Below are 13,941 nucleotides of genomic sequence, written 5' to 3'. Positions count from 1 at the left end.
TTTCAATTTCTTTTAATAAATGGGTGTAGGCCTGGGAGATGGACGTCTGAGTCAAATTTCAGCCAAATCGCTGTTCGTATGTCTGAGCTGAAGCAATTTTTATGATGGTAAATTTTCAAAAAAACTTTGCAAAGTTTGCAACCTTGTCACACAAAAACGGTGATGCCGATTCAAACAATTCGGCTAACTTTTGATGCCCCACTTCTCTAGATACTGTACACCGATTTTGAGCTCATTCTGCCACACGGCTTAGTAGGAGATAGTTAAAATACAACTTCAGTGAAAACGCTGACTCAGCATTTTGGAAATTTCAATCCAATATGGCCGACTAAGGGTTGGTTTAGGGGCGTGGCCATTATAATATTTTTTGTTTGTCTCCTCATGATGAATCTGTCTACCGATTTTCGTGGCTCTACGACAAACTTTATGTTGGACGCGCTCCCATTGGCGCAATGCATTTCCACTTTTCAAGGGGGCGCTGCCGCAACATTTCTTTACCGACATCTACGAAACCTATATGTAAATTCAATTTCTCACACTTCTGAATTTTAGGCAAAATTTGGTGAGTTTTCGTAAATGTTCAGAGGGTCAAAATTGAGCTCAAAGCGCAGGAGAAAGAAAAATAAGACAAAAAATAAAAAATAAAAATAATAATAATCTGAGCAAGAACAATATAGCCGTTTCTATGGCAACCACGTATTTGCCCTTTTTTGAAAGTTCTCGAGGCCCCCCACGTGTGTGGGGTCAGATGTCACCTGTCGTGCACTTACACACATGTGACTGACCCCGAGTGGGCGTGTCCCATTGACTCCCATTCATTCTGAGCAGGTGTAAATGTGCGATTTGTGCACATGTCATATACATCGTCGGAAAGGTCTCAGTGCCGTGAATGTGAATATGTGTGAGAGTGGCGACAGTGGCAAAAGGCGACCGCGTCACTGGCGATTTTGTCCCCATGCGCCCACTGCAGACTCAATAGGCCCTGCGCCGGCTTTACTCGGCTCGGGCCTAATAAAAACAAACGATTAACAATAGGGCCTTGCTTGCAAGCAAGGCCTCTCACTGTGTGAGAGGTCCTTACCTTTCGGCTCGGTCCCTAATAAAAACGAACGAAAAACAATAGGGCCTTGCTTGCAGGCAAGGCCTCTCACTGTGTGAGAGGGCCTTACCTTTCGGCTCGGTCCCTAAAAATAGACAAGCTTTATTAAAATGCAGAATGCAAAAAGCACACTTACATATTTAAGAAAACAGTGTCAACACTTCCAAATTAAAAAAAACTTTTAGAATAAATAAAAATTACAACATTTTCAAATTAAAACTAACTTAGAATTTAAAAAAGTCAGTAAAGGTCAGATGTGCTGTCCTCACAACATGTGACTGTGCAGCTAGACAGCCAGCTAACAAAAATAGAGTCCAAACAAGGCTTTCTTTTCTGAGTTGGAGGTTCTCCTTTACTTGATGTTTTCTTTAACGTTTTTGTAACTGCAACATACAAAATACATACAACTTAAATTACTAACAGACAGTTATTATTAATTACGCTACACACTTAATGAACTCACATCGCTAGCTTGAATAGTATAAATGTTAGCTTCATTACACGTTCACAGAACAGTTTCAATCAACCAACATCTAGAACTTAACGTTTTCGGATATATACAAAGACGAAAATTTTCCAAGGCACAGAGTAGTAGAGCACACTAAGCATACACGAGTTTCTCTGATCTTTAACTGCAGAGAAAATGGCGAACAGGAAATATATGTCAAAGATCATCTCTAGCAAAAAGAGCGCTCACTCTGTATACAACCTTAGTGCACAGCGAACACAAAGATCCTTAAGGAGGCGACATCTCACTCCTTTCAATTCTTACGCCAAATGCATTTTAACAGATTTTAACATATTTATTTATCTATTATTAACGTATTGTAACCTATGAAAGTAATTCATACAACTTATGAAATAAGTTTTGTCTTTGACCTAAAGAAATCACATCAGATAAGTGTTGGTGTTAGCTTCTCTGAGGGTGGCCCAGTCCAGTCTTCTGTGGTGGGTAGAACATACTGTATGCTGGGTTCTGCTGTAGTGTCTGTGGTGGGTAGAACATATGTTGGGTTCTGCTGTAGTGTCTGTGGTGGGTAGAATATATGCTGGGTTCTGCTCTGGTGTGTGTTGGAGTGCAGCACAAAGGTTAGAGAGCTCCAGACTCTGGAAGGATGGAGGTCTTACAGTCAACCCAGATGTCCCATCAGCAGTGCCATTTTCTTCATCGGACGTCATATCAATTGTGACCCCCCTCCAAAAATCTCCTCCTTGTTGGCCAGTTCACCCCTCCTTTGCCTCCAGCTGCTGTAAAGACAGAAGTACCATCAGTGCTGCACTGTGAGGCTAACAGAATAGTAGAGTGTGGTGTTTGTGAGAGATTCAGATTAAATACAGATTCTTATAAATCTTACCGTCTTTCTTCTCTGCTGTGGGCTGAAATTTTCATGGCTTCTGCCTGGACTGTTAGATCTGGTTGGCTGTATGTATAGTTCCATCGGACTGTTTCATTATGTCTTCCAGGCCACTGGAATTAAAATATACAAGTTAGGAAGAGTAAAAAAAATAGATGCATAGGATTATAACAATAGAGAAGCAAAACACAACAAACTATTAAAGTTCCTTAATCAACAGGACTCCACTTTCTACTCCATTCAAGCCTGGACTTGCAGCTAGAGCTGCCATTAAATGAGAAGTGTGGTGGAAAAATGTACTTTTTACATTTTATACTCTATATTTTATACTGTTAGTACATCTTCTTTTAATGCTGAGTCATTATTCATTATGTGTGATGTTTACCACTCTGTAACACCCCCAACCCAGGAATGGAGTTCTTTCTTGCCTTGAGTTAAAACCCAAACACCTAAACGTCTGAATGTGTAGATAGAGGATGGCGCCTGCACTCCAGATTGGATCCAAGCAAGGTTAGAGTGAAGAGGTCATCATGACCTCTTCACGGAGCAGAGAAGGAGTAGTATGGGGTGGTACGATGTACGTAAGGAACGACATCATAGTTTGAGGGGGTTGGATTTGGTTCTATATAATCTTTAGTTTTCTCTTGTTTAATCGGACTTCACTTACAGAGTTTCTCTGTGATTGACTTCTCAATAAATGCATTTATTTATTTTAACTCTAACTTTCTCTCCTTCTCTTTGTGTGTGGGTTATCAGTTGAACATTTCCATAACAGAAGTCACTGCTTCATTGTGGGGTGAGCTCAGTCTGTGAAAACAAAATACAAATAGTTCAGAAAAAGCATACATTTACTTCTATAGAGCAGAATGGATCCAGGCTCTTTAAAATCTGACCCTTGCTCTGGTTCATACCATCTGTTGTTTCCTTCACTGTTTTGCAGACGGCGCACACCTTCCTAAAAAAATACAAGACAAAAAATCAGTCACTTTCGGGAACAAACACCTCCAGGTTCAAGCAGGTCAATGTGACAGATTCATTACTTTAATCAGTTCCACAAGTAAAACCACACTATCATACACTGTGCAATTAACTAAGAAAGTCACACAAAGATAAAATTCCCACCCAAATAGTGCACATCTAATAATTAATTGAAAATGTACTCACCACAATTTTTGGATTGTGCACAAGCCTTTTTTTGGTTCTTGTCCACAGCCACAGTCTCGTTGGTCATCCAGCAGTGTCTGCCTGATATTTAAGTCAATGAGTTGTTCTCTCACCTCCACTGTAAACTGCTGTGTCATGTACGGCACCATTTGCATTTGTATACCTCACAGCAGGACCATTTACTCATGAAAACCTCACATAGCCCAAGGGGCTGGGGGAGGGGTTATTGCCAAGCCTCTCTAACCAGAGGTTGGGAATGCACGGCAATTCCAGGCAGTTAGAGCGAATTTTCTGTGCTGACTTCAAATTCCCACTAGTAGGTGTTAATTTGAAGTTGCAAAGCAATTTACAGTGATGTTAACTGATGAAAACCCCACTGTTCATGCAGTGGTATTTCATGATTTTATTCATGCAGCTAAAAACTGAGAATATTTCAATTTTTTTTTATGCAATTAAAAATTACATGTCCGCATAATGCATTTATTAAGTATATAATATATAAGCATATATTACCAGAAAACTATTTGGTTAAAGTGGATTTGAAATCTGTCTGAGATCTGTAGGACATAAATATAAAATTAATTTCCAATTTTAGTCTAGTGTTAAGCTGAGTAACTGGATTGCTGAATTTCTTTATGACATATCAGTATAACATTTTAAATGTTTGTTTTTATTTTCAGAGAGAAGCTTGAAAGACCCTCGTATTGAACGTGCTGTTGCTGTCTACAAAAGGATTGTGAGCAGCTTCTCAATCAGTTGGAAGAGACCTGGGGCCTCATGTATAAAGCGTGCGTACGCACAAAAACCTGGCGTACGCCCTTTTCCGCGCTCACGTTCAGCTATATAAAAACTGAAATGACCGTGGAATTGTGCAGTCCTTCATGCCAAGTTCATAGCTGGCGTACTCACGTTTCTAGTGCTTTGGAACCTTTGGCGACACTTAGAGGTGACACTGAAAAACTGTTAATAATGTGACAAAGGTCATTCCTCCAATTGATGGGCACACCAGAGATACACAGATGAACAATGAACACACCGGCACGTCATCCTACTGCTAGAGCAGCACATCCACCACCAGAACCAGAACCAATTAGACCCTGTATCCATCAATGCCAATCCTGCCCGGGAGGACATTACGCAACAACCATATAAAAAGACAAGGAGACAAAATTCATTTGTTGATAAATGCATTTAATGTAGTGTTCATGTCTGTGAGAACATTTATTAGTCAGTCCAGTTGCTCATTGACTCTGCCGATTGTCCTCACGATGTCCTAATGTGACTCAGGTCAGCACGGACCCATGCCGGTGTTCTGGACACCGGATGGACGGGCATCAGCAGTGGGCTGTGGCGGACCGGAGGACTGGCTAACGCCGGGGAGTCAACAGGAAGCCTCTGTGACAGGAGGATGATACTGCGTCTGACCGTCTTCTGTCTCATCGTTGGAAAATAATAATTTGAGTGATTAAACATGAGTCAAAGTCTCTGATTTCCTCTTTGATATCCTGGCATGATTACGCATGAACCATTATCTTGTTTGGCCATGATCAGACTATTGTATGACCCGTAGAATAAACTAATGTGTGACTTACATAAATACTAAACATATATTTACCTTGGGGCTGATCGCAGTCAGCCCTGTGAGAACAGTGTCACCCACAATATCGTCAACTTTCTGCTCAAACAGGCTAAGTTCGTCTCTTATCTTCTTCCGCCTGTTTTGGCCTCCACTTCGTGTCCGCCTTGACGTCATCATCTGATCATGCAGACAGGTGAATCCCAGAGGGAATCCCACCTGCAGACCCTGTTTATACTAATTTGCATATTTAAATGTGGGCATGGAGAGGGAGGAGTCAGGTACTCCAGCATATGCGGTCAATTCCACACTGATTGAGATGTATAAAGGAAATGCACTTGGATTCGGGCTTACGCTCAGTTTTATACATCTGGATTTTTTTGTGTGTTCGGACTTTTCTGGATTTGGGCGTACGCCAGGTTTCAGTATGAAATCCACGCAAGTCTTTATACATGAGGCCCCTGGTCACAGTGCAAAAACAGCTAAATATCCCTGCACACCAGCTGATCAGTGAGGCTCCTACCAGGTGGGGATCCCGCCAGAAGAGGATTGGGTGGGTGTTGGACCAGGAGCGGGCCATTTCTCAGGTATTGGCCTCAGACAAGAAAACACAGCATCTCGTTCTGACCTGGAAGTCCTTGAGTCAGTGCACAAGGCTCTAAAGCCCCTCATCAAATTCACTGATGCTCTATCGGGTGAGGACTACATCAGTGTCAAGCCTGGGCTTCATCACTTCTACTGCAGCATTTTGGCAGTTCAGGAGGATGACACTCCACTGACCCAGTCCATCAAAGGCTCCATCCTGGATTACCTGGGGGAGAAATTTGCTGACCCTGCCACCGATGCCCTGCTAGATATGGCATCGTTACTGGATCCCAGATTCAAGACAACATACATTACTGGAGAAAAGGTGGAGGAAATCAAGCGCAGAGCCATACTGGAGATGGAGGTGTTGTTTTTTGGCCAGGGCACAGCAAGGTCCGCTGCTTCACAGCCTCCTGAAGTAACAACAGTTTCCTGAAGCACCAACAGTCTCCTGAAGCACCAACAGTCTCAGAACTAGAGCCCCCAAAAACGAAAACCCTCGGAAGTTTCTTCAAAAAGGCAATAGCATCTTCTGCCACAGCCACACCATCACTCAGAGAGTTGATGAAAACAGAGTTGTCTGCCTAATTGGAGTCTGTTAGTGCTGGCAGTGAATAAGATCCCCTGCAGCGGTGGAAGGACCATGAGGAAATGTTCCCAAACCTGAAAAATTTGGCAAAAAAGTGTCTGTGTGTGCCCATCACTAGTTCCCCATCAGAAAGGGTATTTAGCACCAGTGGGAATGTGGTCACATGTCACCAGACATCACTCAAGCAAGAAGCTGTTGACAGGCTTGTATTTTTGGCACAAAATGTCTAAACAACTGTTTTTACTGATTGGTTGTCTCAAACACAAACAAACCATAAATGCACACATGTTCCCACTCCTGTTATGTGACTCTTATTGTTCAGAGTGGTTTTCAGTCACAGCCTAGACTTCTGCCTCTGTGGTTTTCTCACAATGTAAATTTTATTTTACCTTTGTAAAATGATCAGTTGTTACAAATATCATCAAGCAGAGAAAGTGCACTTTAACATATATAGTTTTGAAATGTCTTTCTCAGGGATTCTTGGTGAATGCTTTCTTTTGTTGCTTTAAGCTGTTTTTGTTACGGGTCTTTGAGAACTAGGCCACAGTAGAAAGGCCTACCATGCCATTATTTATTTTTATTTGTTAAAAGCTTGTGAGTGCAGTGGACTGGTTTGAAATAAAAGGTTTGCTAAACTTAACTTGAATGTGATTTTCCCCTTTTTGCATGCAAATTGGTGTAATTTTATGCGTCAAAGGGTTGAATTAAACATTTATACAGTGATTTAGAGGAGAAATCAAAATATCGAGATATATATTGTGTATCGCAATACAGCCTAAAAATACCAGGCTATTGATTTTAAGCTATATCGTGCAGCCCTTCCTCACATCTACCTCTAATTCTCCAGCAACAGCCCCTGACAGCCTTTATGGGTCATTTGCCACATAATGTTTGCTCATGTAACGTATCATTTTTCTCAGTCACATTTCCTGTTTTCAAAATTTATAGACATATCCATAGAAAGGGTGTGTTCAATCGGATGCATCTAATCCTCTACTTTCACCATGGAATCTATGCTGTTGATTACACATTTACAGAAGATTACACTTACTTTGTTACACTTTAAGAGCAGTAAACTACCACCATTATTCCACAGTGGATATGGAGAGGCAATTATCATTTTAAGCATGGCTGGGATACTAAAATCCAGTCTCTAACTTGCATGTCTGTAAGTGTGGGGTGTGGCTTACTGAGACAAAGCCAAGGTTGTCTGGATTTTTGTTCTCGTAATACCTGCTCGGGGTTCCACTGTGCGGTTTCCATTTTGGTCAATGAAGACAAATCTTCCTCCACTAAAGTCAGAGCCATAGTCTGACAGGTATAGAAGAGATGTGTAGTCAAAAGAGCCATAAGTAACCTGAAAGACAGGTAGAGAAGAGATGTGTCGTCAAAAGAGCCATAAGTACCCTGAAAGACAATGAGAGAGAAGACAATGTAAGCATTAATCTGAGGCTTTGCATAAAATAAAAGTGAACAGAGATGGAAAGTACTGCATTCCTTTTTCACATCTATCTGCAAAGTTCCCAACTTTGATAGTGAAGCACAGACTCTCTGCAGTAGTTGCTGAGAGAGTGGTTTGTGGTGCTTTCAGTTTTTATTCAAAAACCAACATTCTGCTGGAGAAATTTAAAAATTCCCTAATCTTTTCCATTTCAAAATATGCACAAATGGAGAAGTGGTAAGGCAATTTTCAGGTGTCTAAAATTATGTAGTTGACTGTCATTACACATCCATGACTACTACAAATCCCCTCCCAGATGGTACTTTTTTGTAACTGGCCTTTACTGGACATGTTTATTTAGATATGTCACATTTTAGCTTTCATTCAGTAATCCTTAACAGACACATTTTCTTACAGGTTCACTGAAAATGAAACTGACAGACAAATCAACAGATCAGCACACCTTGTGGAGTCAGTCATCTTATAATTAAAATGTGGTTTTCAACAACAGTTTAACAGTGTGCCAATATTTGCCACAAATATGCAACTTTGATGCAAGGATGTACAGAAATTATTTTGGTGGTTAAAGACATACCAAGGGAATATATTCAAATTTAGCACAAAGGTTTGCTTAGAAATGTAACAATTTTGGTGGTCACTGTGACCTCATATCTGTCTTTTCTTATAACTAAAACCAAGACCACGACTAACAACTGCATTAAAGAACCCCTTGAAGGTGAGTAAACTAATACTGAGTTGGACTCAAAGATGAACTGATTGGATTTTGGTGGCTAGTAGGGCTGCATGATTAATCAATTTTAAATCGAAGTCTGATTATTTAATTAGGAGGATGTTAAAAAAAATGGGAAATTGTCAAATCGAATTCCATCTCTCTTGTGTCTCCAGGCCATGCCTCTGGGCTACCATAGACTCCTCCTCCTAACTGTGAGAACAGTACTACAGTCTTTGATCTCCACACACCAGTACAAAAATGGTGTTTGCTAAGGAGAGTGAGAAGTTCATGGCTAAAAATAGCAAGGGCAAGTCGGTTGTGTGGAATTGGTATGGCTTTCAAGTTTCCAATGAAGACCAAACCATTTCTCACTGCAAACTTGGCCTGAAGGTGGTATCTGTCAAAGACAGCAGCACCACCAACAAATTTCATCTCCTCAAACATCATCACACACCAGAGTGGGAGCAGTGCGTTGCATTGGGGGCTGCACACGAAAACGACATTCCAACTTCTGTTGTCTTTTGTAGTTTTGGCCAAAAATCGAAAATTGAGCTTTTAGAGGAAAAAATAAATAAATTGGGATTTTATTTTTGGCTAAAATCATGCAGCCCCAGTGGCTAGTAACTGAGGTAACAGCCTAACACATCTGACTGAACATTTAAAGAAGAATAAAGTTGCCCCAAAGTTTTAGCATATTCTAATTCAAGTGATCTGACATGAAATAAAAATTTTGCACCTTCTCTGAAATTAGTTGACAGGTTATACGTAGAAAATCTCCCTTGTGACAGAGGATTTTATCCACTCACAGGTGTTTTCAGACATGAGAGCTGTAAATACTGATCACTATTCTGCATGTGCAATTTTACTAGGTATTCCAGTCAGTACTGCACTATATTTAAAAAGCAAAAAACCAAAACAAGTACAGCAGAGGAACAAAATTGTTTTCATGATTTTAAAAATGAGACCACTTTTTCCGCTTCTCAAACAAAAAATATTAAGTCTAAAAGTCTGTAAAGCACAGCTTTCATTGCTTGAAATAAGGACTACTAGCTTAAATGTGGGGATTTATGTCTAGTTTGAAGACCAATTATGCTAAGTCAGTGTCTCAACATTTATTTTAGATGAAAGAAATCAAGACAAACAAAAAAATCTGGCTATTTTTGAGAATATTTGGCTTCATCTTTTGAAGTGTGGCCATCGAAGTAGAGCTGAACAGACACGACGTGGAAATGGCTGAAACACGGAAGCGGAGCAAGCGGACCTCTACCTGGTCGTGGCATCTGCGACAAATGCTACGCAGAAATGGCTGGAGTTCCGTGGCTGCGCAAGCTTCTGCTTCCCACAATGCACTTCGCGACAAAATTCTGAAGATGCCTGAGTTACCTCCCGGCCCTGTTTGTGAACACACAGTTTATTTATGGTGGATGACACTCCGAAATTGTTCACCTTGAGGAAATTGTTCACCTTGAGATTCAGGTGAGTAATCACAGAAAGACTTTAGTGATACTTAGGCTATGACTGGGGTTTTACAGATTTTATGAAAAATTGGTGACGAAAGTCTCCCACACCTTTAAACGTGTTTGAAAAAAAGAAAAAAGTTTGCACAGAAGCAGCACAGTCTTCAGAGCTGTCAAGATAGGTCTGACTATGCTAACCTAAAGCAGCACCATAATCAAGTTTGCCATGTGTTTTTGCTTGCAGTGTTTACATGTTGTGACTTCTACATTTTATGGCTCCTTTCTTTTGCCAGCATCAATTTGGCTTTGTTGTCATATTGGTGCAGGTCTCGTCTCTCATATCTACTCTCATGTGGCCTCAAAAAGCACATCAGCTTACTTGTAACAAAACACAATGTTAACTGTATGCATCAGTAAATCACTTTCAGTTCGTCAGACACTAGAAGCTCTGTTGAAGCCAATAACGTAACAATGACCGATAACATAATAAATTTGCCATTTTTAAAATGTAATAAGCCCATAATGTAATAACTGGCCAATAACGCAATAAAAGTCCAGAACTGATAATGTAATAACTTTTGGCCAATAACATAACAACTTAATACATTATTGGCTGGTTATTACGTTATTGGTCTGGTAAAAAAAAATAAAATAAAATAAATTCTTTGCAAATGTAATAACTGAGTCAATAACGTAATAATATACTAATATTACTGTATTTAAGTTTCATTTATTAGATATAACTGTGATAAAATTTCCCTCTCTCTCTCTCCATGTATTTGTCTGTTTAACTTGATGGTTAAAATGATCTCTAGTCCTGTCTACTCATCCTTAGCCTTTCAAGCTATCTCCAAACAAAGTCGAAGCACACATGTTTATAAACATAGACAATGGCATGGTAAGAAAATATGTATGACACATATGACATGGAACTCACTCTTGAAGATAGTATTTCTTTTTTTTGCCACTGTTAAGGATTTTTTGATTTACCATAATTGACCACTAGATGGCAGTGGTGTGACATTGACTTTCTTCAGTTGTCCAAACTTCCTTTCTTCCTTTCTAGCACACATGTTGAAAGGTAATCGGTGATCAGTTTTTTTTGGTCAACAGTTAATTTTGTTGAAATTCTTGCACATACCACGTACAATCTTATATATTTAGTGCAAGATGATATAACATTATTAAGAGTGTACTCAAAGTTAACTTACAATACCTAACTAACTGTTGGCTAGTTATTAGCATTATTAACTATTACAGGTTGATAACATCAGGGGTATAAACATTTTTAAAGAAAAATGTGTATGTATATGTGTGTGTGTATGCGTAAGTGTGTGTGTGTGTGTGCGCATGCATCTGTATCTTGCTGATGTTATAAAACACACATGCTGACACAGCTGTGCATCAATCAGTGTAGGCCCTGCCCATTAAATACAGGTTAACTCCCAAGCAAAACTTTTGAACTTCCAAGCAAAGAGGACTGATTTTCAAGCAAAACTTTTGAACTCACAAGCAAAGAGGACTGGTTTTCAAGCAAGTTTTTAACTTGCTAGTAAAGAGAGGACTGATTTATGAGCAAAATTATCTTTTTTATTGATTGCCACTTACTGTCTTTTGCTCTCAAATCTCTTTTTTAGTTGCAAATCTATTCTATTTGATTAACTAAAGAAACAAATGTCTCTCCATATAAGGTTGGTTGTAATGGTCCCAAGTTGCACCAAAGGTGACCTGATTCAAGAGGGAACATTTTCAATTTTGTTTTTTCTACCAGTGTTGAAGATGTAATAGCTAACCTGTGGCTAATTAGCTTATTTTTTCCAGTCCTGCATATCACTGAGAGCCAGATGTATCAGTTCAGCAAACAAACTTAATTCTTAGTCTCTTTTCTTCAGATATTATGAGAAAATACAGTACATACTGTATAAGCACAGTATTCAAAACACACAAAAACAGAGGCTTCCACAGGCTATAGCCAGTATATAGTGAGATGCCTGCACCAAAAACAAAAAGCAGCCAAAACCATGAAAAACATCACAGACGTGTTGAATGAAACCTTGCATAAAACACAAGAACACTACTGCACTAAATCTCATCTTGTTTGAACAAAAGACATGATAGGTGCAAAAGGAGGTCATACTAAATAATTGTTTTGTATTTATTTATTTATTTTTTTAAAAGCAATTTATACAAAACTTCCCTTACAGGTACAATTCAATTTCCACACGTCAAATGGAAAGAAGACGCTAATCCAAGATTTTTAATCAAATATAGAACAAATAAAATAAATAAATAAAGAAAAGTGGGCTGGGGGAGAGGGCTTACTCCACTACTTCATCAACTAGATAAAACACATTAAGGTGTGTATGTTTACATTAACCTAAACAGAAATGTATATCAGATAAATGTTTTCACATCCCCAATGAATTCAATTCACATCCATTACAAATTTAACATAGTTTGTCCATTTTGACCAAATAGTGAAAAAAGATTCCCTTTGACCCTTAAAACAAAATGTCAGCTTCTTCAGAATGTAAATGTCCTGTATGATGTCGATCCATTCTTCCGTTGTGGGTGCTTCAGGCTTTAACCATTTTCCAGTGATAGTCTTTTTACTTGCTGCCAAAAGCATTAACAACAGTTTTTTACCTTTCAGAGTCCAGTTCTCACATGAAATATCTCCTAAGTACAGGGCTTCACATTTACAAGGAATTTTTTCAGTAAAAATGTTATTTAAATGTTCACACAGCTGTTCCTAAAATGGTTTGATCACTGGACAACTCCAAAAAATATGACAGTAACTGGCGTTCTTTGTCCCACAGAGTCTCCAACAGGTGTCTCCACTGCCCTGATGTTTTTTCTGGGCAGGAGTTACAAAAAAATCTAACAATACTTTTCCAACAGAATTCCCTCCAATTGTTGGAGCTTGAGGTCATCCATTGTGGTTTGAAGATCTTTTCCTAGCTTTCAGCTGACATAACTAGATTTCCTTCTTTCTCCCACTTATTTCCAATGTGGTTTGTATCACCCTTTTAGGACAGTAGAATACCATTGTATAACCTCAAAACAACTTTAGTGCATGAACCAGATTTCAACAAGGATAAAAACATATTAAAGAAACCTACATCAGCTGATTACTTGTTTTGTATTTTTGTTTGTAATTTGTTTGTAAAAGCAGTTTTTTCCCCAAAACTTTAGATTTTAATAATGCACATATTTCCCATATATTGTGGTTGAATCTTTATATTGAAACTAAGTATTATGTGCATGGTCATAACTTTGCTGAAACAACAAACCTAATGGTGGCCTTAGACTTTTGCACAGTTCAGTAAAGAAAAGAAACAAGACATAAAAGTACAGTGTGTTAGACACTCATCTAGCTAGTGCTGTACATACAAGAGGTCTAAATATTCATACAAAAATGTGTTAATAACAAATAAATAGCTAATAAAATTAGATAATTAGTGGTAGGGATGGGAATTAATAAGAATTTAACGATTCCAATTCCATTATCGATTTTGCTTATCAATCCGATTCCTTATCGATTCTCTTATCAATTCTCATTGGGTGAGGGAATAAAAGAGTACAAATAGGTGTGTTTGCATTAACTGTCTTTTGTATTTCCATCTCTGCACAGAAAATATAACACATACAGTATGTACAAATAATAATCACAGATGACGCCGGGCCCAGTTTGGGAGGGGGGGGGGGGGGGGGGGGGGGGGTTAAAGTGAAAGTGAAACTAAAGACGCTTTACCAATTCCTCTACTGCCGCATGTCCACTACATGGAACCAGTTCGACTCTGCTCGTCTCCCATTGTTGTGCACCTCATTTCCTATCCCCTACCTTCAGAAACTTGTATTTGAGGGGTACGACATTTGTTGCCTGCACCGGAACCGGAACTGGGCCCGGATGACGGCCTGGTGTTCACTCTGCCGCTAGAT

General features: G+C 39.2%; 1 protein-coding gene across 2 annotated transcripts in view; it reads right to left on the bottom strand.

Annotated features, from left to right (window-relative positions):
- Nucleotides 1-13,941, bottom strand: part of ogfod3 (2-oxoglutarate and iron dependent oxygenase domain containing 3) — a 172,467-nt gene that overhangs the window by 27,114 nt on the left and 131,412 nt on the right. For both annotated transcript variants that reach the window (XM_030121584.1, XM_030121583.1), the window contains exon 8: nt 7,602-7,725. In XM_030121584.1, coding sequence (XP_029977444.1) covers nt 7,602-7,725 — 124 coding nt within the window. The remainder of the gene's footprint in view (nt 1-7,601; nt 7,726-13,941) is intronic.

This window comes from Sphaeramia orbicularis, chromosome 19, assembly GCF_902148855.1.
Source record: "Sphaeramia orbicularis chromosome 19, fSphaOr1.1, whole genome shotgun sequence".
Lineage (NCBI taxonomy): Eukaryota > Metazoa > Chordata > Actinopteri > Kurtiformes > Apogonidae > Sphaeramia > Sphaeramia orbicularis.
This window is presented reverse-complemented; position numbering and strand designations above follow the sequence as displayed.